A 24,681-nucleotide genomic window follows, 5' to 3' on the forward strand; every position below is an offset into this window, starting at 1 on the left:
AGTCTCATGACTGATCGCTTAGTGGAAAAAGGGTCTTATAATCATAAATTGATTACTGACTGTTATAGGATTTGTTTTTACAACGCCAATAGCAACAAAAGCGTTTTAACGATATCTAAATGAGATTACTCAAAAATTACAAACAGAAAAACATATTTTAAAATCTTGTAGATTACATATTATGTGAACACATATAAACATAAATTGGTGTGATTTTAAATTATCTTAGCCTTATTCATTTCAATTTTTTTAATTAAATGATATACAAAAACAATATTTTAACGAAATTAAGTACTTTAAATATGAAACTATTCAAATATTAAATGACAAATATTAGACATGGCATCAAACTAAAACAATTTCGGCTGCATATCTAGTATATTGACGTTAGAACTATTGTAAATTGATATTTTAAAAACCAATCTTCAATAACTTGACAATAATTATTAAATATTCATATTAAATAGGTACAGTCAGGACCCTTCACGGTGTTCCACTTACAAAAAAATTGCCTTGTTCCTTGCAACAAGACAAACTACGGTTTTCTTACAAAATAACCAATTAAATAACAAAGAGTTGGGCAAATGAGTGAATTTGAGAAATCTTATAAACGGAGAGGGACCAAATATGTCAAAATTCAGATATGAATTGCTCTTAGTTATAACAAAGTCAATAATTACACGGACAATATAAAAGGATTTATATATAGATAATAAATACAGTTTTGAGTTAGACTTTTAAAGCAACTGCTGCCCAAGAAAATATCACAACCTGAAATAAACTGATAGTAAAAGGTCTTTATCACACTGATTGGGATCAGAAAAAATAATTGAGCATCTCATAATGTATTAGAAAAACTATAATTATAAAATTTAAAAATATAATTATAAAATTTTGATATTAAACCCCATAGGTTTTGAGAAAATGTGGTATTCTTGAATTAAAAAATAACAAAGTACAATTGCCAATATCAGTATGTTATTACTTATAACCAAAATAAATAACAAATATGAAACTTTTTAAACATGTTTATAAATATCAACCAAACGTTAAAAATAATTGTTAAACAGCTAAATCCATAGGAACATACTAAAAGTATATTAAATATAACAACAGCCAAATTATTCATTCATAAAAGGATTACTTATAATTATCATAAACTAGGATCATCCCAAAGTTGAGATACTTGTAACAAATTTTATATAATTGTCAAATAAATAAAATTTCAATGTCAAAAATGAATAAATTAAATAATGAAAGTTTCATGTCTTTCTAAAATTATAACCTTAAAACTCCATTGCAGTGTCACTTGTATTTTAAAAAAATAACTCCATTCTCAATAGTTTCCCTTCGCAACTTTTGTTAAAATAAAATGATGGGAAGGGTAAGTGGATTTAGCGGAAGAGGGGATGCATAGGAAGATGAAATATCTTTCTGTGTATCCCCTCCACCGAAGGGCACAAATCTGTAATTTCAGATGACAGGTGGCCACTTGCTTGTTTGCCACCTTAAATTATAAAAAATACAAGTGTCACTGCAATGGAAACCCACCGTAAAAAAAATCATTCAGTATCATATATGTTCAGTCTTAAATTAAATGGACCTAATAACGTTAAACTAATCTTCTAAGCGTACAGCAAAATATTACATATCAAACTTTTTATAACAGATTATCACACATTCCAACTTAGACCAAAGACATACAAATTTAGATAAAATATTTGGCTTGACCAGAAACAAAAATTCTCATTATGGAAAAATTTGAAATTATTTTTTTTGTACACATAAAAAAATTTAATAAGGAATTCTATTGAAGCACTTCAGGCTAGGTTTTTTATATTCTTGGTAACACTATAATAGTACATAGAACACTTCATCGAATAACTATGGAAAATATTAATCAATCGAGATAAAATCATAAGATTGTATGTCTTTAACCTAAACTTGTATTTAACAAACCAAACAAATTTAACATGCAATTAAAAAAAATGAGATAATGTTATTTGGTACAAAACATTCTATTATAAAATAAGATACAAATTAATGTATGTATAAATAATTTTATCCATCCTAACTAATCATCAGTTAAAAATATTTTTTACACATAGCAAATAAGATAGGACATTTAAATATTTAACTATAAAAAGAATTTTCATGTGACAGAAAACCAATTCAGACTTTTTTCCTTTTTAAAATCTCATCTCTCATTTTTTTATATCGAAAAATCACTTTCCAGTTATTTTGAAGGAAAGTAATTTGATCTTCACGCTTTACCATATCAAATTAGTTACCAAGTTGCTGTGCAACTGCCTACCCTTTTTTAATTTGAAGATTTAACATATTTCATATTCAACTCACTTTTAAATCCTTCCAAAACCTCATAGCACCACAATCAGTTTTTTACGTTCCTTCAGAATTTTATACCAGTCATTTAAAAATGTAACATTAGTTGGCGCAAATCTTCAAAATTGTTTCCAATTAAAAATTATATAACTAAAATTGAAGAAAACCTCAGTTCAATGAACAATGTAAAAAAAACAAATTTACCATCCTTTACCAAATGACTACATTATAATTAAAAATGTTAAGCGTAAGGGATGAGATCTACTACCGTATGGCAAAATATTACTCAAATTTGACCAACTGAATGACAGAACAAAAATTGTTTAAAAGTACAAATTGAATCATTTGACTCTTGAGTCTTACCTTGAGCTTTCAAAAAACACCTGAACAAAAACAAATTGGTATCTACAATCTATACTATGAAAAGGATGAGTACATTTTTGTTTAAGTATCTCATTCAAATAATTCATAATAAACTTCATTTCCATGACTGCAACAAATATTTATATAGCCTCATAGCTATAAATTAAGTTCAGAAAGGCAAATTGAGTTAAATTTTGGCATACCAACATCAAATTTTTAATTTAAAATGGGAAATTTGTAATCTTATTAATTTTAACATACAATATGAATATGAAAGTAATAAACTATAACATACGATAGATGTATGCTGCAGTATGCATTCTTATATTTCAAACAACAACATAGACTTTAAAATAATGAGCCTTATAACTAAACATTCAAGTAATTATACACTAATAAGCAATTTTTTTTTAGTTTTTCTATAATATATTATCACATTTACGAGTATATTTTTTAACCTAGCAGATACTTAAGAGCCAATGCCAATTTTTTGTTATATTTTTTCCAATTTAATTACAAAAAATCTAACATATTAGCACATTCATTTTTTTACAATTAGAAAGATCGCTTTTATGGCAAATGCGCAATGTTAAAATAGCACAGGTGTAAGGAATTTAAATAGCATAAATATTTTGTTATGGAATACACAAAAATCTATGAATAGAAAATTTAAACAAATGTTCTGTTTAATAAATAACATATTCTAAAGTACTACTCTAGTACATAAATGTGTTTCAAACACATTTCAAGAATGCAAATAAATTATACACCCACACCACACATTAATCACACAAAGTACTCCCGCGTTCAAACCATTTTGCGGCTCGAAACATCGCACGAGTCGCTGCGCAAAACTCAATTGTAGGTGCAGCGGGGCGTAAAGTGACACAGGGGGGGAAGGGCACTGCGCAGCTGATATTGAACCGCTAAAAATATTGAAACGGCCAATACCTCAAATTATTACAATCACTTTGGTAACAAAAGTAATTAAAAAAAACAATTATATTACTGGAATCACAGCAAACAAACTAAATAATAAAGACCTAAGTAACAAACATAAAATAACTCCTCAATTCAAAATAAATAACTAATTAATGTCTTTAAAGTGAAAATAAATATAATTTGTGCATAACATTTCACCTGTCAAACTGACATTTAAGCCAAGCTGTCAAATCATGACAGATGAAACGATTCTTGACATTTTTCTCAAAGAGTATATAACATAAACAATCTGCTAAAAATGATCTTTTTTTCAATTTTTCTTAATAGGAACTGCGTTCGAACTAGACTTAGCGTTAATGACTTTTAAATTCGTTAAATATTTGCTTTTAAAAAGCATATATTCCTTTAGATGTCGTAGGTGGTCGCAATGGCTGTTGTCGGTTGGGCGTTGACCGTTACTTTGGGAGATCGATCGTACTTCGATTTGTCGACAAGAGTAGCAGTCGGTGCTAGCAGCACGGAATGGCGGATGCCTTGACCCTGACTTGTGATCAGATTGATATTGGTCAAGTTATGTTTAGGTATGGTGAATGAAGGCAGATCTTTTGTTTTGATACTGTCGTAAATACGAACAAGTTTACTGGCGTCTATTCCGTCTATGATGTTTAGAGAGCGGCTATGTGCTGGAGAAGCTGTTACCACTAGTCCTGGCATTTTGGTGGCATTGAGACGTCCCGTATCAGGGACAGGAGGTGTCGGCGGTGTAGGCGGGGTGGGGGGCATGGAGGATGTCGACGCATGGCTCGTTACAATATGCTGCGTTATCGTATGAGATTTAAGACCTTGAGCTGTTTTGTAACTTTTGCCGCATTGGCACTTGTAAGCCTTTTTTACCCTGAAAAACAAAAATTATATTTAATTATTACCTACCAAACAGAAGAGACAGAATATTACTATCACTAAGTTACTACCTTATGACTTTTACATGTAGTTAATTATTTTAAATACCGATTTAACTAATTATCCAAATATAATGAATTTAACAATACTAAAAACAAAAAACTATATTTCTTATTTAATAACTGCTAAAATTAACATAAACGAATCTATTTAAAACTTAAAAATTACGGCTTTTTTCTAGGCAAAAAGCAATGTCGTAAAATTTTTATGACTACATTTAAGTTAGGGAACGTATACCCATTTCTTCCAGAAATACTCTTGTGCAGTCAAACGTTTCTTAGGGCCTGGCATCTTTTGCTTGTACTGCTCCGAATTAGGCAATACTGGATATTTTCTATACCAAATAAATATTTAAAAACATCTATCTAAAAACTGTTAGGAAGAAATCCGACACTGTGCCGGTTTACTGGCGCAACACTAGTCTTATTGAATTGTCGACATTTATGTCCCCTCACTAATCATTCTGACACTGGACTTCGTAATTAAAGCGCGCCATTCGCGCTAAAGGATTATAATAATAATGTCTAAAACTTATTAGGATAAAAATACGAACTCTCATGTATCTAACCACAAGGTTCCTCTCAATCGGAATAGTATTAAGTGCAGTAAAAAAAAGTTATTTAAAAAGTTCAAAAAATTTACGGGAGAAATGAAGAAAATGGCATTTACATTTTTTTCTTATTTTGTCACATCCTTTATGTTATCTGTACTTACTTGCCATCCTTCTTATGTCCGTTCTTAGAGTGATATTTGATGCCATTGACGTTTTTGTATCGCTTCTTACAGCCAGGCACCGGGCACGCGAAAGGTTTCTCCTGCGCAGCTGGACCCAGCACACCGCTAGCCGCGCTACTGTTCATCCTGCAAATAACATAACAAAAATACTGAAAAGTTTGAAATAATCTTCTTTTTAGGGTTTTTTTTATAAAGGCTCAAGTGAGTAGTGGGTTTAATAAAAAGAATTCCCAAACGCCCATAGACATTATGTTGTCTTTGCAAAGATTTTTTGGGAAGCAATAAAAAATCTATAATAATTACTAAATAGTCATTAAAAAAACGTGCTTGAAATTTGGAATAAACTAAAAACGGAGTTTCAAAATAATACGAACCGAAGGAAATCTTTACAAACATTCATAGCCGCGAAGAATTACCCTATTCTCAAACACAAATCTACAAGCAACGATTAGTAATAAAACTGTCGTACTTGACTCCATATCGCAGGATATACTCCGAGCTGTATTCCTCGACAGTCGTCCACGAATCGTTGCTGTCTTCGGATGGACTCATGAGCTCGTCATCATCAACTTCACTGCCTAAAAAATACATTAAGTATTTTTTAAAATACTTTATCTTTTGTAATGTTCTGGACATTGCAAATTGTTACACTACACAAGTTGAGCAATGGAGCCACCTGAGAAAAAGTTTAATAATGAGAAATAATATATCCTATCCTGTAATCATCATCTCTCTCTAAGTCACCACTGAGTGACTCGGAGCCTAACCTAAGTTAGGGGTGGCTATGCCATAGTCAACCACGCTGGCCCAGTGCGGGTTAGTTGACTTCACACATATTTTTGAATTTCTTCCTCTTATATAAATTCAAAATCAAAAAACGTATTGGTACATGGCGGGATTCGAATCCTGGACGTGAAGATTACAAGTCAAGGGCTTAATGCAGTTATGTTTTCGAATAAATGAATATTACCAGTAGGTGTGCTGCTACGAACTGAAGGAGTCTTTGGCGCAGACAGTAACCTGCGCCGGACATCTGCGGCGGGAGGCAAGCTTTGAAATTCCCGCCTTGACGCTTCCGTGAAAAATCTTAACACGTAACTTAAAGGAATACATGCTGGCTGAGAAGCTTCTTTTTGTTCAACTACTGCGGGATCATAATCTGAAATAAAAAAAAACATCGCTGGTAAAAATGTATTCTATCGTAGTAATATTTTTTCAACAGTTATATCCTTAAAATTGAGGATTAATAATACATTTCAATAACGTCAAGAGTATTTAGAATTTAAACCAATGTAGTTTTGTAGATGTACGTATAATTTATTACTATAAATAAATATTCGCGCTCTATTTTGAATACGTTTCAATACAAGTCCAATGTAGACAACTTTGACATATTGATAAAAATACAATAGGGAGGGTCAAGATCCATTTTTTGTAGAAAAATAAGCTACGAAAACATATATTTGTATAATAAAACAGTATTTACCTATATGCACGTCTTCGATGTGTTCAATTAAATCGGCTAATCTTGGAAATGTGATACCGCAGCCATTAAATTTACAGATGTTTATCATGAAGACGGCCATGTCGTGCGGAGGATAACACACTAGTCAGTAATCGAACTATACTTATGCAGCCGTCGTCACGATTCGTTTTATTTGTAATAGATCTTATACTAACTTTTTTTCGGTAAAAAATTGAAAATCATTTTTAATATGACAGAAATATTGTTTTGGTCCTCTATTGTATCAATTTAAAATACAACAAATAAAAAGGATTGAAACTAGCTTTCAGTCACAGAAAATAATCAATAGTTGGCTGCTCTCAGCGGAACCTTCTCGTCATGCGCATTTCAGCCAATAGGCGTACGAGATTTTTGCTTCGGTCTAGTCGACCACTCAGATATTGAACATTCCAAAGGCCGGTCTCCTCCTTTTCGGTGTTCTTTGGTAAGTGTCGAGAAATAGCGAAATCGAATCGTGAAAAAGTGTTGATATCACAGGAAATCATTGAACAGAAATTGTTTCAATCGCTATTTTGAAGGATCCCGCGGGTGACTGTGTTAATATTTTACGGTGAAATTCTAAGCTGTCATTAAAAACATAATTTCATATTAGGTTGCCGATCGGCCATTTTCTGTATCCTTCCGATTACGTCAATAACCTCTATTTACTATTTCTTCCTTATATTGTCTAGTACCCAGTGGTATAAAATCGATACGTGCTAAGTAGATAGTTACATGTAGAAGATAGGTTATAGTTACGTAGTCCCTTCAGTTACGTAACTGTCGCAGTCGTCGGTCAAACTGTCAAAGCGATTCTTACTTGAGGTTTTCCGGCAAGAGCAACTCATTTCTCATTCATTCTCCGTCTTTTCAGTAGTCGCTCGCTGCACCTAATAAAAACAAAAATGCTGTCTGCTGCCCGATTGATCGCCCCTGCAGCTAGGTCTGCCGTAAGTATTAATATTTATTTTATCAAACAAGTAATGTAACTTTTATTATCAATGGGCGGTAACTTCGTTTTTAATCATTTCTAGTATTTCACTATTTTAAATAAACTTGTCAGTGAAATTTTAATTCTAACTAAACTAAACTTATCAAATCAAATCCCTTGGACATTATCAAAAATGAGAGTTATGTAATTACATAATATGTTTTGATATTCCTAAGTACCAATAAATTTATTGATCCAACAGATTATATGTTGCCGAATATCCTTGAATATACAGATTTCATTCATAATTTTCCTATTGGTGGTAGTTCATTGTCAATGTCAGGTTTGTAGGTTATATTGTGTAATTGTTTATAGATCTTCAGCAACACAGCACTTGTGAGGCCTCTGGCTGCAGCGACCACACAGAAACAGATTGTCCCTGTGGCGGCGCCTGCTCAGATGCCCGCCATCCGGGCCTTCCAGACCACAGCTGTCACCAAGGACATTGACTCCGCCGCTAAGTTCATTGGTGCTGGTGCAGCGACAGTGGGAGTAGCTGGCTCCGGTGAGTTTCCAACACATTTTCTAGTCAATACATAGTGTGTTCAATTTTAAAGTATTTCATTCTAAACACTAACTCTGGCTCTTTTAATTTGGGTGTTTTTTTTTGTAGCAAATCTTATATAACTTGGTTGCATAACAGGAGAGCTTATTTATTGATTTTTTTTACATAACTTCCCTGCATTGCAGTGGTACTAATATTCCATCATCACTAACATTATTTGACATCTACAGGTATTGGTATTGGTGTGGTCTTTGGATGCTTAATAATTGGCTATGCTCGAAATCCTTCCCTCAAGCAACAAATATTTTCCTATGCCATCCTTGGATTTGCACTCTCAGAAGCTATGGGTCTATTTTGCTTAATGATAGCATTCTTAATGCTATTTGCTTTTTAATTTAATGAAATGCTATATATATGTATAACTAACAATGTATAAATGCATGTTCTTTTTACTGCATATTTATGATAGGTGAGCTTAATTTGGATTAATTTGTAGCGAATTGTGATTTAGTGTAGTTTAGCTGTGAATTATTTAATTATATAAGAATAGTATTAGAAAGTTATTGGAGATTGGAACTTATGTAGTTTTTGTTGCATTTCAGGAGCGGGTATCGGAACAGTGTTTGGTTCCCTCATCATCGGTTACGCCAGGAACCCCTCCCTCAAGCAACAGCTCTTCTCATATGCCATCTTGGGTTTCGCCCTGTCAGAAGCTATGGGTCTCTTCTGTCTTATGATGGCCTTCTTGCTGCTGTTTGCTTTCTAAGCCAATTACTTTTAAGAACACTACTACTGCCATCCGACATAACGAGGTTTCAGTGTTTACTATCTGGAGTGGACGGCCGTGGAATCAATTGTGTGGAAACCTCACCCTCATAGTGGTGTAAGGACTGTGTAATTATGTTTCACTCACCAGTGCAACATCAGGAATGCAATTTATTTAATTATGTAGTATAAAATCTGCTAATAAAACATTGTTTTTAAACATTCAATGAATACTACAATTATTCCTATACCTGATTATTGTAGAGTTGTTTTGTAAAATCATGTTATGGATAATCTCTCAGTATAATTGTTGAAGGTCTGGTGATGATATATTAAGCCAGTAAAGCGTGTATTGCGTGTGTATCGTCATCAACTTCACTTGTTACTGTTTGGGAATGTCGGCATCTGTATTGTACATTTTTAGGGCGATTAAATGATACAAACTAAACGTTTTTGAGCATTTTTTCTTAAACAGATGCTTTTTCCCAAAAATCAGAACCATAACAATATTATGCAATTTTTTCATAATCAAATTTGATGACCAAAAAAAAAATTAAAACTAAAAATTGGAAAAACTTAAACACTGGTAATGTTGGATAGCTTAAATAAAGTTGCATTTGATGTAACATATATAGTACTTTAAGTAGAAAGAAAGCCTTTCTGAGACCAATATTCGAGGTGTTACGACGAACATCTGTATTACGATAATATTACTATTTATCTCATTCTTCCTAAAGAAAACTGAGTAAGCAGTAGTATGGGAAACAAGCATACCGTTTGAAATTCACAGAATTTCCAATTAATTTTTTATTTGACCGTAATCTAGTTATGTAATCAAAATCAGACTGGGAACGCATGGTTCCCAATTTTTAAATTATTGATTAGAAAAGAAAAATGGACAAAGTTGGGCTGGGGGCCACAGAAATCTTTTTATCCTAATAAACGGGAGAAGAATTTTCATTTTTATCGCTTTGAAAAAAATCTAAGTGCAGCACGTATTTGCTTAGAAAAGAATTATAAAATTGCAAGAGAAATCATACAACTTGAAACAATTTCACCAAAAGAGGCATAACCTATTTCGTAAGGGTATGTAGGACATGGCTATATGTATGAAGGCAGTTTAGACACGGCACTTGCGCTGTTCCTAAAATCAATATTGCAAAAGCTCCCGTCCTATTTCGACTACAGCGACATCTTGTTGAGTTTATTGAACTTCGTGACGCGTATGATTAATCGGTATTGCGGTGAAATTCCACAACCGTAATACCAAAGCATATAAGGGACGATCTCGTGATGTAGACATTGGAAATCCACGGTAAGTGAAGCAGCTGGAAACAAGCAAGCGATGTATTTTATGGTAACCTTTCTATGTGTTGGTTTCTCATTATGCAATAGCTGCAAAAACGCCTTTCGATTATGTGAATGCATACAAATTTTAAAAGTAGTACTTCTCCCTAATTAACCAGTATCCTGGCCTGTTAAAATGAAATTCTCTTTTTCTTAACAAATTTATTTCAAATATGTCTGATATGTGTCTAAGTGGATACCTCTGCAAAAACAAAATACTCAGATCATAAATCAAAGTAGTCAGAGGTAAACATTTAAATCACGATTTACATTTTAACCCTACGCTTATGAAACAGGTTCTGGCATTCTCAATGCTTTGCTTATTTTATATCATAATTTGGATTTAGAAAACACCAAAACGAATACAGCCTAAAACCGATATAATCCTTTTGGCGGGAATAAGCACAATTTAAAAACAAAAATGATTACAAAAAAAAATTCTCAAAGAAATGTAAAAAATCCACAGCTGCGACCTGAATGGGATTTTGTTATTTTTTTTCTTTATTTATTTTTGACTTATTTTCTTTTCAATGAAAATATTTTCTCATGATTATGTAATCTTATCTCTATTTTTATTAAATATACATAAATTTCGCTATAGACATATATCTGCAACACTGTAATTTAAGTAAAAAAGAAGTAGACTATGAATTGTTAAGTCAACTCAACGAAAATATGCTACAATACTAATAAACCATTCTCAAAAATAGTTTATCTCTTTTCATTATAGCATCATGTAAATAACATTTTACCATTTCACACACTCATTTTAAAAGTAATAAATATAAATTTTTGTACATTGTAAAGGTGCAAAAGTTTAATTTTTTTTCACAATTTAATTTTTAATTTAATTCAACCACGCATTATTAAAACCGATCTATCGAAAACGTCATTCGTAAAATACTATAATGAAAAAAGTATAATATACTAGTACTGATTCTTGTCAACTGCCGATTGTATTGATTTTATTGTGTTTTTATGAATATTGTGGCAGTTGAAAGGCACGATAACAATTTAAAAGCAACAAATATCTTTACAAACTATTAGATTTCAAAAGATGTCATCTATATGGACTATGAATCAAACTGAATGTCAGCCGCCGACTATGAGCAAATGTTATACAGCATGTTATTTATTTCTATTAATATTTATATTTTGCTTACAACTACTTTACCCTACACTATACGCCAAGAGTAGTCATCATCATCATGTGATGATCATCATATGATGATACGCCAAGACTCTCTGACATAAAATTCAGCATTATTTTCACACTAGGGTTCATAGTTGCTTGCTCACAATCAGCCGCTGATCATACGTTTGCTATAAACATGATGTAACAAATAATCTGATGTTCTAATGATCTACACTTCCTTGAGAACAAAAATATATGCATTTCTCATAAATACGTATCAGTCAATAATTATAACATAATTTTCGTCCGAGTAAAACTCGATACTGAACAATTTTGGATTCAAAGTGACACTTAACAATACCAATATCATACATTTATCATACTAACGGATTGGTTGAATAACTTCAGAGGGAAATAAAAGATAATATATGTGTATAAATAATTTTACACACTTTTTCACAACATTCAAATTCAAGTCAGTCATTAAAACTTAAAGGTCACATTCACAAATGTCAAAACGAAAATTAGTCAACTGTCAAAAGGTCACCCGTCTCGTTCCGTCCAATCCGTTAGTATAGATAAAATCTATGAAATATATCACGTAGATCTATAAAACATAGAATAATCGTAAATAGTTTACAATAATTTGACTTACAACCTAAAGCAAAACAAGATAAGGCAATTCTCTACAAGTCTATCCGACGTCCTTTTCCCCGTGAAAACTGTTTTTACGCCAATGAGTCGAGACCATGGAAACATTACAAAATAATCTGACAAGATAGGAGCAAAATGACTGACAATTTTAAGTCGAAAATGCAATAAAATTTAAATAAAAATATTTGTCAACTCAAACTTATAATAAAATATATTTTTTTCAATTACAGTTTTTAATTTTAATTTCTTAATACAAAAAAGTAATACCCTGTTTTACATTTTAACAGCTACTCCGTAAATTAGGTTTCTAAACTATGTAATGTTATTTTAGAAATCCTTAAGTTATGGAAGGAAAATTGCTAATAGCAATAGTCAGCTTATTTAAATGTAGGTCATAAACTAAATAACATGATTCTTACTCTCAAATTATGCAGTTAATTAAATATTTTGAAGATTTTAAAACAAATCAGAAGATGAAACATTAATTTTTAAATAAACAAAAGATGAAAAGAATATAACAGTTTAATTCCACTGCAGTATTAAAAATATAGTTGTCAATGTTGAGAATGAAAAGATGCTAATGTTTTTTAACAGTGGAAACCCACCGTGTTACGTTTGCATGAGGTCGACTCATCGGCTCATCTTACACAATATATTTGGCTCAACTCTCTCCAGTAGAATCTGTTGTCACAGCATCACACCGCCTTATAATAATTACCCTCTTTTACAACTACTTGATATTTTGTTTCCGACAACTTTATAAATACACTATAAAATAATTAAATCGCTTCAGTTTCGAACTGCTCGCCTTTAGAGATGAGAATAGGGCCGTATGTCTCACGTTGATCTAACTTGAGCACTTGATGCTTCTTGAGTACTAATAAACTGTAGAATTTTTGAGCTACCTGCAATCAAAATTATAATTTTAATTAATAATTCGCCAATATGAATACAATATTAAAAACATTAATATGTAGAATAGGTTATTTGTGATTCTTAATTTTTTGGCTCTCCGATACTCGGCCTATGTTTTTCTTCACACATTCGATGTTACAAAGCTAAGGATTACGAATTTCTACAAATAATTTCCAACATTTTCCAAATCAAATACGCAATAATTCATATGAAAATTGTTCTATTTAAGTAGTGTATTGTGACCTGTTTCCTGTTGTTGTGGGGCGGCGCGAGATCGATGAAGGTGAGCGCGTCTCCTGCAGCAAGTCGGGGCCGCATCACCGCGAACAGCTGCGCCGCGCGTCTGTTCAGTACGCGCTCAGAGAACTGCTCCTCCGTCTCGCCAGCCTCGCGCGATCCTTCCTCACCCTGGACATACAAAAACATATATTTCACTTATTTTTTCAGTAGTGAGATCAACATATATTAAGGTAGGAGCCCCTCGTCGGGAACAAATATTGGCTGACTGAGTCTGCGTTATAATATTTAACAAACTTTAATAAGATATATAAGAATATAATAAGCACACAATTTTAACAGTTCTACCGTTCATAAGATATAAATATAGAATCATAGATATATAAACCTACAGATACAAAATGCTTTAAAGTAAAGCAAAAAAGGACCTCTAGGGGCTTTTTGTCGAGAATCTGTTCCAGATTAGACGTCAAACTTTTGTGTTACAATCTATCTATAAGTTTTAAATCTATGTATAGAATTATGTAAATCGCAGCACTTACATTTTCAACACTGAGTGGTAAATCGTAGTCATGTGGCGGGCTGTGGTGTCCCTGTTGGTCGTCATACCCTAAGTTGGTCATCTGCATGCCAGTCTGCAAGTTCAAGACACTTTAAATTAATCAATATATCTTCATATATACGTATTCCAAGTTCCAATTACCTTGTGTACATGCGCTATTGATACCCAGGCTTTAATAATCAGATAAAAATTGACATATTGCGTCCTCTCCATGAATGTAAATTTTGTAAGTTATACCCTCTTTCTGTGAGTCCTCAACTCCGTCGATTAAAAATAGAAAAAGTATCTGCAATAGCAGATTTCTATGGGCAGCCGTCGCTTCGCTATTTCGAATTCAGACCGCTTGCTAATTTACCGCCTTATGGTATGAAAAAAGTTGAGCTAGGGACCAGCATCATATGGAGTGCACATGTACCTGATAGTCTGTGTGGTCGTCAAGTCCGTGTAGCGGTAAGGGCTCCATGGGCAGGGTGTGCGGGGGCTCGTGGTGGTGCGGCTGCGCGGAGGGCGCGGGTGCGGGCCGCAGCAGCGCCGCCTGCTCGCCGCCCACCTGCGGCATCATCGGCAGCTGCTCCATACTATGCTGCAGTAGCGCACCGTGTTGTAAACCTGATAAATACATAAAGAGTGTTATGCCATGACATAAACAAATATAATTAAAATACATGCAAAGTCTTTGCCATCACATAATAGGGTTTGTTGTAATCATACTAATATTATAAATACGAATGTTTAGATGGATGGATGGATGAAGGTATCTCCGGAACGGCTGAACGGATTTTGGTAATGTTAGATGTAGAAAATAGCCTGGAAGAACACAGAGTACTCATTAAGTTTTTTTAATCCGTGCGGACGGAGTCGCTGGCGACAACTAGTTAAAAATAAAGCACGATACATTTTAAGCAATTCGAATATGTATGGTAGGCACGACATAGGAGTAGGCAATCAAGATAATAGTTAAAATGATGAGTGGCATTTACCTGATGGCGTCATCCCGCCGTGTTGCAAGCCGACAGGCGTCATGCCGCCATGTTGTAAACCGGCGGGAGTCATGCCACCATGCTGTAGGCCCGCGGGTGTCAGTCCTCCGTGTTGCAGGCCCGCCGGGGTCATACCACCATGCTGGAGACCCGCTGGTGTCATGCCACCATGATCTAGACCTCCTACAACAAAAGATTTATATCATCAGACTCAGATGCAAAGTTGTTTTCATAAATTTTCGAGGTTTATAATGAAATAATAACGTAATAATGGTATTAATGAAGGTACCTGGCGTCATTCCGCCGTGGTGAAGACCCGCCGGTGTCAGACCACCGTGCACCAGCCCGCCCGGCGTCATTCCACTGTCTAGGCCTAACCCTGGGGTCATGCCGCCCGGCGTCATGCCTGAAAATAACGGAACAATGCAAATTCACATACTTCATAAGTTAATTTAAAAGAAAAACAAAGGCTAAATTTTAATGCGTGTAACAAAGAGCTTTGATTATATTAACAGATTCGACGTTGTCTTGTAGTTTGTTTTAACTAGAATGATAGTGTAGTCTAATTTTCTTAACATAAGAATGAATTCAAATGTACTGACCACCATGGTGTAGTCCGGCGGGCGTCATGCCACCAGCCGCAAGCCCCAGGTCCATGGGTTGTCCATCGCCATGCTGCAGTCCCGCGGGCGTCATGTACCCATGCTGTAAGCCCGCTGGCGTCCTGCCACCGTGTTGTAGTCCACCTGCACACAAAAGTATTCAATTAAATGTACAATAAACATAATTGTGGTGGTTTTATGTGAATATTTAGAAATATAAATATTACCAGGTGTCATAGATCCATGCTGCAGTCCGCCAGGCGTTAGGCCACCTTGTAACAGTGTCCCGGGCGTTAATGGTCCCGGTGTTAAGGGCGGACCTAATGAACTCAGCATGCCACCTGAAAATTAAACATTAAAATAGGAATAGGTTTTTGCGAATTCGCATTTTAATATTTACACTAAAGGACATAATTACGAATTAGGACGTTTATATGTCACTCTATCTATGGAAGTAAAGTACCAGGTCCTTTAGAAAAAAAAATTTTCACCTTTACAAATAAAAATAAAGAGAAGAAATACTTATATTTTTAACAAAATCTTAAATAGACAAAATAGCTTTGGGTATATTTTAACTAAATATTAATTGGTTAATAAGGCGTAATGATGCGTATCATGCAAACGTACCAGGTGTCTGCGGGGCTTCGTCGTCTTGTCTCGAGACCTGCGGGGACTGGGGCTCGGACACGTGCTCCGACACTGCCACCATTAGTTAATGTTGTGCGGTTAGATGCATGTGCGTTGTTAAATATTTATATTATTTGATATGACCAAAGTATCAATAAACTTATTTAAAATTAAGGTGTAAACTAACTTAGATAGGAAGACTAGCTTAATACTTTTTGTTCCTATTTCATGGATTTAAAGATAATTTGGTCAATATGTACAAGTTTATGACATTGTATATCGTACGAAATTGTTAAATTGCATCAATGTTACTTTTATATTGGTTTTAATAGACGAAATGTGAAAAATGTATCTTTTAGGTTTGAAATGATTCCTAGTAGATTATAAAATCCAATTTTATATATGATTGGATTGTGGAAGCAAATGCTCATCACCGAATGTTAGTGTGAATAATGCGTTATGAACAGCTGCAAGGCAATTGAATTATTTATTATGTTGATAAATACATATAACAATGACATACCGACTGAAGGCTCGTACTCTTGAGGAACCGGTGTCGGAGGTTCCAAATCTGAGCTCTGTCCGGGCGTTGGTGGTTGTATTAACTGAATCACATGGAAATATTAAACCTCTTAAGACGTACATTGATAAAAATTTGCATTTTTTTCATCTAATTAAAATTGAAGGTATCTCCATTGGAGATCCATACAGCCGTTCTGGATCTGCAGAACTCGCTGAAATTTGGCAAAAATGGCTAACTCATAGGCTACTAATTATTTTTTTTAATTCCGCGCGGACGGATTCGCGGTCGAGTAAGTTTACCTCCTCATGCCTTCGCTTGCGGCCGGCACGACGCACAGGTTCTGGGTCTGGAGAGCGCGCGCCAGCAGCCTCCACCTCCTCTTGCTCACTGCGCTTCGTCATGTTACGCTCGTATCTCTGCAATTCAAATAATCATCATCCATGTTGTTAAAATTCATGCTATCAAAATGTAGTCTGCCTTTTAATAATAATTTATAATGCTTGGTTTAAATTATGCCAGTACAGTAGGATTGTAGCGCTCAAAGTCAGCGCAGGCATACAACTGGAATAATGTTAACAGTAATTTGTAACACTGAGCCGAACAGTCCATGCCAGGCCAGTGGTACTGTCTTTTACTTGCTAAATGTAAACCGTGCGTAATGTGACATTTATTGTATTGCAAGAAGCTCTCTATGTGTCACTAAAGATCTTGCAATAAGACTGTATACCTTGAACAATATCTTGGAGGGTATCGGCTTGGAAGGCAAACTGAATAACTTTTCCACTCCGCCCGACTCCTTCCAATGCATGAGACGTCGTGTCGGCGGCGCTAGATCCAACGTTGTCAGTATATCTGATGTATTACTGAGCTGATTCTTCATCTCCTCGCCTGATATGTTCTTAACTTCGTCCACGATCAGCTTCCTTTTCCGTTTAGTTTTCGTTATACCTGTTAAATAATTAATAGAGTTTAAGATATAATTTTCGATGATACACATGGGCTGTTTCGAAAATGTGCCACGAATACCGCCATCAAATGCTTTATCCTCAATACATAATTTGAGTATTCCTTTTTTTAATATATTTTTATTTTAGTGTCTAGAGTATAGAAAATGAATAGGATTTGCAATAGACAATCAGATCTATACCTTTAAGCACTGTAGCATCGACTGGGGCCAAAGCAAACGATTCCTCATCGTTATTGAGTAGCGTAGTGGTATCCAGCGCTGGCGCAGGTGTCGCCGCTTTCTCTGGCTCATCAACAGCTGCTTCTGGACCGTCCAAATCCTGGCAAAACATAAATTATGTTAAAATAAATACATATAAGCAAGAAAGTTTTAGATTCAAAGTTGAAATACTTTATGCTCTTGAAAAAAAAGGTGCAAAGCAAAATTAAACCTTGTGTCATTTGCATAAAGCTTGATTATATTTTATATGTAACAAAAAATCTGTGTCCGCCACAGTCTGTGTGAACAGATCATTAACGATCATTTTATCGGAGTATACTTTGAGGTGTTATTTACGCGATTGTACTACAAAACCCCTCATCTTTTTAATTGCAAACGCATATGCAATTGCATATGGTATAAGTACCACATAAATTGCTTTTAAATAAATTTTTCATGGATTATGCGGTATAATAATATTTTCGGTAAATCATGCGAGGTTACCATAGGCCTGACTGATGGTGGTCTGGGTGCGGCAGGCGGAGGCATGAGGTCTGCTTCATCAGTGTCCATGTGCCGTGGAGTCCCGGGATCATGAGGTGGTGATCCGCCCCAACTGGAATAGCAAATTGTTGTGATATTATTAAATTCATTCTGTGAAGTAATAATAGTTAATCACGATTTTATAGCAATAGTTTATATTTACTCAGCTTAAAAACTGTTGTTAACGTAGAAATTAAAAATAATTTGTTTTTGCTGATTACTTTTGTTTTTAAATTTGGACAAGTTGATCCATTTCTTGATAAATATGTTCCTAACTGGTTCCACTTCCATCCCAAAGTGTACTACTAACTGCTCAGCAGCTGAGAATTCCAGGCTCATTTGACAATACCTCTATTTGCCATTTGCTTTTTATTTAATATCTATTTTTTAACAATTTTTACCTGTGATGGGGCGAATTGCCGGCGTCGTAGTGGTCAGCCATGTCATCATCAGAGTCATGGGCGTCGACGGCGCCCGGCTCACCCTCGCCCGCACCTCCCTCACCCGCCGCCTCTATCTCTGCCTGTACACATATTTGCAAATGTTAATAGTTTTATAGTGTATACGAAAATAGTTTTGTTGGGCAATTAGGAGGTTGACATTAGCAGATTTACCATCACCATTTTTTCCCAATAAAAAGTATATTATTTACCTGCAACGACTGTGGCTGTGCAGAGGTGCCGGGTATACCGGCGGCGGCGCCCGTGCTAGAGCTGCCCGCGGTCACGTCGCCAAACAGATCCCCTTCGAACAAACCTCCCGCATCTGCAAACACAAATTTATTGATATCGATATATCGATCGATCGGTAGATAAATAATTATATTACGATAATATAAAATTTACGAATTATAGTATGTACTAACGTCCAAAGTCGGGAACATCGGCGATGTTGCCACCAAAGCCGTCGTCCATGTGCGCAGGCGCAGGCTCGAGACGGGGTTCGTCGCGGGGCGCACTCGGCCCCGCTTCTTTCCCGCCCAACTCCAGCGACGACCCGTCCGCAAACAACAAGTTGCTCTGTCAATATATCTTGAATTAGTATTGCTTTGTTTTAACTTGTTATTTCATCAGTGCAATTCATATACATATAAGAAATGACAACTTTATTACAGCTAATTGTTTTTAATTTTTGGTGGCAATCATCTCAGTTTACTTAGACTTGTACACTATAAAACTTGCAACATAAGAATCTAAAGTTTAACAAACAATATATCTACATGTTTAATGAATTCATAATTACCTGTTCCAAACCACCTCCATTGCCTATAGCTTCTCTCATTATATCAGGATTGTCAGTATCAAATCCCATATCACCAAAGCCATCATCATGTGTGACAAGATTCAAAGAACCATAGTCTTCCCTCATTGTGATCTCTTCAGCTCTGGACTGGTTCAATGAGAACTGGGCCTCAATGTCCACTTCACTGGATGGTGAATAAAAATAATTACAATGGAAACATTACCTAAACAACATAATACTTAGATGTATTATATCAGTTTACTATTTTTTACTTAATGAAAATTTGCTAGATAAAATCGGTGAGATATAAAAATATTTATATGTACACATCGAACATCCTAAATAGGTACAGATAATAAATATTATAAAGTAATATATAATCTATACTAATATTACAAAAAAAGTTTTATTGCATGTTGATAATAAGTCCAAAATCGTCAACAGTATTTTGTCTAGCATACTTAACAATTATAGAGTAGGTTAGTTCATAAATTTATATAGTACATAGAATAACTTACTTAAGCTCTGGCATGGCGGTATCAAAGTCATGGAAGACCTCGGGCAATGTAATTGCATTCATGGCTGCTTCCCGGTGCTCCTCTGGCAAATCCACCATACCAGGCCTGAAGGCCATCTGGAGTGTTTGGTGAAAATATGATTGCAAAGAAATTTAAGCATTTGCAGTACATACAATATACTCAATGATATATACACAAAAAAATCACTAAAGATAAAGTTGATAAACCTGCCTACTAGACAAGGTAACATTACATTAGCAATAGGCTAATAAAAACTAAAAAATATTTAGAACTGGAACTTTCAATAATGTGCTTAAGTTTTCATTCAACCTTATCGAGAGTGCATGAGACAGTTGAGCTTGTAATTTTCTCTATGTCCTTTCTACATAAAGGCTTTCTCAGGCGCAACAACTTAATCTAAATATTTTCAATTAAAAAACATCATTGGACAGCAGCGAATCAGGCTGTTTAAAAGCAATGTCTTCATCTTGGATCAAGTTTATTAGTGCAATTATATGATGTTATACTGATACACTGCTCTTTCACTCCACACATTCCATTTTTCTTTCTTTAGAATTCCCTAATGCCATTGGTTGCAACATATAAATCGAATAATGTTTTCAATAAATATTTATTATATTTTGTTATGTGTTTATTGAATTAGTTGCATTAGAAAGAACTATACTTCAACAACAAAACTTATTTTGTTGTTATACCTACAGAATAACATTGTTACTTTTTAAATCGGAATTAATCTTACCTTGATCTTGACAAAAGCCTCATTACAATCTTGAAGCAAATACTTTGCTTTTCTAGAATATATTCTGACAACCCCAAGCAACAGATGGCCTGAAGTCCGTAAGGCCATTTTGACCTTTGGTTTAAGGATTCCATCGACAGACTTCTCAATGTTAGTTTCAAAAACATGAGCCTTAGTTAACTTCTTGTCCCAGTGTGCCGCCAGCCAAATCTTGGCCAAAGGGCCCTTTTTGGCCAGCACAAAATGTGCGTAAAACATTTTTGTAATTCACCTAATCCAAGTTGTTACATTAACCTCGGTCTGAAATAAGCAATGTAACCATTACTGCCGCTTATTCAAATATCATAAACATGAGGATATTTATATTATTACATGGAAGGAAGTTAGAAAATCATTAACGACATCAATTTGGCGCCTATTCTAGTACCCCTTTAGGTTTGTACACATTTATGTTTTTTCGACACATTTTCAGCAAAACAAATTCACACAATATATTTAAAGAACTTCATTGTAAATATATTCACAGTTTAAACGTTTTACCTAATTATTATTTCAAGAATTACAAAAATCACCTTTCACACACAACGTAAACATGACAACAATTACGCCTTCAAGATGGCGACAGCTTGCTATAAAAAAAACTGCTTAACCGTTTTTTACGTCCGAAAGTTACTAAGCTTCTTTAAGTTTTACAATTAAATTTTTTAATTATTTAGGTTAATAAAAACTTATCATAAAAAAAGATGAATAACACTTTTTAAGTAAACTATTTAACTTTGAACTATTAATTTTTACTAAATTTTATCTATGGTTGTCCACATGTTGCTACAGCAAATAGAAAGAAATTTTAAGAGAGGAGAGATTGAAGACATAAAATTATTCCTATCTATTGGTTTTTCAATGCAATATATATCTGATCTTTTTTAACTAATTACGTTCTCATTAATGACAAAATCCAAACAAAACATCATTTTAAACAGTCTTAAAAATGGTACTATTTAAAAACTTTTAATAGGCAACACCGATTTTGGTTATATTGTCAGTGGTTAGAGTTTAGAGTTGGTAACAAATTAGACATTCGATTAGTTCTCTTTTACTCTTTTCCGGTTTACCTGTGGAGTGCGCGAGACGTATGTGTAAATTAAATCTTTAATTTCTCTAGTAATCCAAGTGAATTTTCAACTTTTAATGTACACTTTTACTAAATTACAATGATTAGTAAAATAGTGATCATGTATTTCGTTAAATATATTTCATTTGATTCCTCTCATTGCAGTTGTATTAGTCAAAGCATGTCATTCCTGGCGGGTCTCAAATCGCTCTATTTGTGGCCAGACCGATGATGTGACTTCTGATCAATTGTTATTGATTTTGTTACTAGGTCTGCCACAGGCTTCCCAAGATGGGTGCGTACAGATATATTCAGGAGCTGTACCGAAAAAAATTGAGCGATGTTATGCGTTTTCTATTGCGTGTAAGAGTATGGCAGTACCGCCAACTGACTCGTATGCATCGTGCTCCTAGGCCTACAAGGCCCGACAAAGCTAGAAGGCTTGGTTATCGTGCCAAGCAAGGTGAGTTATCAATTGGCAATTCTGTCATTTTCGTTAGCAATTTGTTAATGCATGGCTGACTTTGTATAATTACATGTTTTATATGTTTGTAGGTTACGTGATCTTCAGAATCCGCGTGCGCCGTGGTGGCCGCAAACGCCCAGTTGCCAAGGGTGCAACCTACGGCAAACCCAAGAGCCACGGTGTTAACCAACTGAAACCCACGCGCAACTTGCAGTCTATTGCTGAGGTAACTTGTTATTCTCTAATTTCTTGACATATGTCACATGTGCTCAAACTCGCCTGATAATATATGAACTCATAAACATTGGCTTTGATTTATTCAGCTTAGTATTAACTCTTGTTTAAATAATGTTTGTTAACAGGAGCGTGTTGGCCGCCGATGCGGAGGCTTGAGAGTATTAAACTCCTACTGGGTTGCCCAAGATTCCTCATACAAATACTATGAAGTCATCCTTGTTGATCCATCACATAAGGTAATGTTTCTTCATTGTTTTAGCTAAATACCATGTGGTTTATTTTAGTCAATTTTGATTTTCTATGATGAGTTCAAGTTGTCATGCACCAATCTGAAAGGTTTTGATGTAAAAGCACCTACCATTTTTTCTGATAATAATGTTACATGACTAAAACTAGTTACCCTATAGTTACATTATTAACATAAGCAATTTTACAGGCTATTCGACGGGATCCCAAGATCAACTGGATAGTGAATGCAGTTCACAAGCATCGTGAGATGCGTGGACTCACATCTGCAGGCCGAAGCTCTCGCGGTCTTGGCAAGGGCCACAGATTCTCCCAGACCAAGGGAGGTTCCCGCAAAGCAACCTGGATCCGCAGAAACACCTTACAGTTGCACCGCAAGCGATAAAAATACAATTAACCATTTCTGGCTTGATGTTTCTGTATTTCAGATTTCAAGTCTAGAGTGGGAAATAAATATTTACTACCACAATTACTTGATTTTTTATTAATTCCTTCTTACACATGTTTACCTAGTCACTTCTGACTCTGTAGGCTCCGAGCCCCTCAGTGAAGTGGTATAGTGAGCTGATGATACACATGTAAAATTTTCTGTAAGTATTATTTAAATTTTTTTGATTTCATGTTAGCTTTTAAAGAATAATTTCAATGTTTGTATTTTTGATTTCAGTTGGGACTCAAGTTTGGACTGAATCATGTTTGAAAAGGTGAATATTTTATTATTTCCTGTTCTAGTGTGCTTTTGATAATTAAAATGATGATAATGCATTTATGAATGCGCAAACCATGATTACCACGCATTATTAACTTCCTTGGATGGCTGAACTAAATATATACTTTTTTAAATTTATTTTTTACAAGACAATTTGTTTTAAAAAATATTTTTTTTAATTGCAGATTACTATACACTTCCTGTGATGAACACTTAAAATTAAGGTAACTATATTTTTCTTTGTTTATTGAAAAAATAAGAGTAATTACCATCCAAATTATTTTCCTATTTTCTTATTAAATGATTTTAATGAGGCTAAGTAATTTGGAAAGATAATTGTTCTCGTCTAGGTGAGGTTATTGTTATTTAAATTTTCAATTAACCTCAATCCGGCGGGCAACATGCAAAACCTTATGCTAAATTGTAATTCTGTAAATTTTTTTGTAAAAAAATCTCATGGTTTAATTTTCTTTTACAGACTTGGACATTCAGTGAACTTCACAATCTCACTTACAAAGCTATTTTATATATATATATATATATTTATTTATAAATATATTTTGATTCGTTACAAGTAATAAATGAGTTGAATCTTTGACAAATGTTTATTTTTTCCAATCCTGTTGCACATAAAATTTTACCTTTACCAAAAATGAGGAAAAAATGAAAAAAAAACAACAAAATTATGTTATGAAGAACTATGAGCCTAACATTTTGACCGTGGGTTCGAGTCTCTGCAGAGAAAACTATGATCCGCATATAGATCATAATTTGTACTTCCAAATCAAATTATAACAAGGCGGTAACAATTCTAGCACAGCATATTTCTCTAGAATTGGTATAAAGTATGCTGTCCATATTTCCATAATTCAATTTCAGAGATACAAGTTAATATTACCAAAGTGAGACAGGATATAAACACGAAGTTAATAGTTTATTCATAGTTATAGAATCTTAAAATTAAATTACAATAAAAACTTTAATGTCTAGAAAA

At 34.3% G+C, this 24,681-nt stretch overlaps 4 protein-coding genes across 9 annotated transcripts; 2 read left to right on the forward strand and 2 right to left on the reverse strand.

Moving 5' to 3' along the window:
- Positions 1-3,770: 3,770 nt before the first annotated feature.
- LOC106113439 (juxtaposed with another zinc finger protein 1) lies at positions 3,771-6,989 on the reverse strand. The gene is made up of 5 exons (XM_013306195.1): positions 6,830-6,989; positions 6,314-6,502; positions 5,813-5,921; positions 5,323-5,469; positions 3,771-4,543 (listed from the first exon to the last, which is right to left on the reverse strand). Exons 1-5 carry the CDS (start codon positions 6,927-6,929, stop codon positions 4,054-4,056), a joined length of 1,035 nt encoding a protein of 344 aa, XP_013161649.1. The 5' UTR covers positions 6,930-6,989; the 3' UTR covers positions 3,771-4,053.
- A 209-nt stretch (positions 6,990-7,198) lies between these two features.
- Positions 7,199-9,560, forward strand: ATPsynC (ATP synthase, subunit C). Of its 3 annotated transcripts, none has more exons than XM_013306197.1 (4): positions 7,199-7,292; positions 7,725-7,797; positions 8,154-8,343; positions 8,946-9,560. In XM_013306197.1, the coding sequence occupies exons 2-4, from the start codon at positions 7,753-7,755 to the stop codon at positions 9,107-9,109; spliced, it is 399 nt and encodes a 132-aa protein (XP_013161651.1). In that variant the 5' UTR covers positions 7,199-7,292; positions 7,725-7,752; the 3' UTR covers positions 9,110-9,560. The 3 variants fall into 3 exon arrangements, with proteins under 3 accessions (XP_013161651.1, NP_001299361.1, XP_013161652.1); NM_001312432.1 differs by having other exon boundaries at positions 7,217-7,292; positions 7,722-7,797; XM_013306198.1 differs by lacking the exon at positions 7,199-7,292 and adding an exon at positions 7,325-7,418 and having other exon boundaries at positions 7,722-7,797.
- vtd (RAD21 cohesin complex component verthandi) lies at positions 9,103-21,592 on the reverse strand. 4 transcript variants are annotated; one of them, XM_013306193.1, is made up of 21 exons: positions 21,491-21,592; positions 20,919-21,218; positions 20,159-20,274; positions 19,641-19,824; positions 19,264-19,417; positions 19,051-19,163; positions 18,800-18,921; positions 18,360-18,471; positions 17,838-17,976; positions 17,418-17,638; positions 16,990-17,106; positions 16,691-16,772; positions 16,168-16,239; positions 15,768-15,881; positions 15,541-15,684; positions 15,228-15,344; positions 14,939-15,121; positions 14,374-14,567; positions 13,939-14,031; positions 13,403-13,567; positions 9,103-13,149 (listed from the first exon to the last, which is right to left on the reverse strand). In XM_013306193.1, the coding sequence occupies exons 2-21, from the start codon at positions 21,174-21,176 to the stop codon at positions 13,024-13,026; spliced, it is 2,826 nt and encodes a 941-aa protein (XP_013161647.1). In that variant the 5' UTR covers positions 21,177-21,218; positions 21,491-21,592; the 3' UTR covers positions 9,103-13,023. The 4 variants fall into 4 exon arrangements, with proteins under 4 accessions (XP_013161647.1, XP_013161645.1, XP_013161646.1 ...); XM_013306191.1 differs by having other exon boundaries at positions 21,459-21,573; XM_013306192.1 differs by lacking the exon at positions 21,491-21,592 and adding an exon at positions 21,291-21,450.
- Positions 21,593-22,016: 424 nt separating this feature from the next.
- RpL15 (ribosomal protein L15) lies at positions 22,017-23,447 on the forward strand. Its single transcript, NM_001312724.1, is given in 5 exon segments — positions 22,017-22,048; positions 22,300-22,492; positions 22,585-22,721; positions 22,858-22,968; positions 23,169-23,447. Coding segments are annotated over 4 exon segments (615 nt in total). The 5' UTR covers positions 22,017-22,048; positions 22,300-22,320; the 3' UTR covers positions 23,364-23,447.
- The last annotated feature ends 1,234 nt before the right edge of the window (positions 23,448-24,681 follow it).

The sequence above is a fragment of the Papilio xuthus genome, unplaced genomic scaffold (assembly GCF_000836235.2).
Source record: "Papilio xuthus unplaced genomic scaffold, Pxut_1.1 DF828258.1, whole genome shotgun sequence".
In the NCBI taxonomy this organism is placed as follows: domain Eukaryota; kingdom Metazoa; phylum Arthropoda; class Insecta; order Lepidoptera; family Papilionidae; genus Papilio; species Papilio xuthus.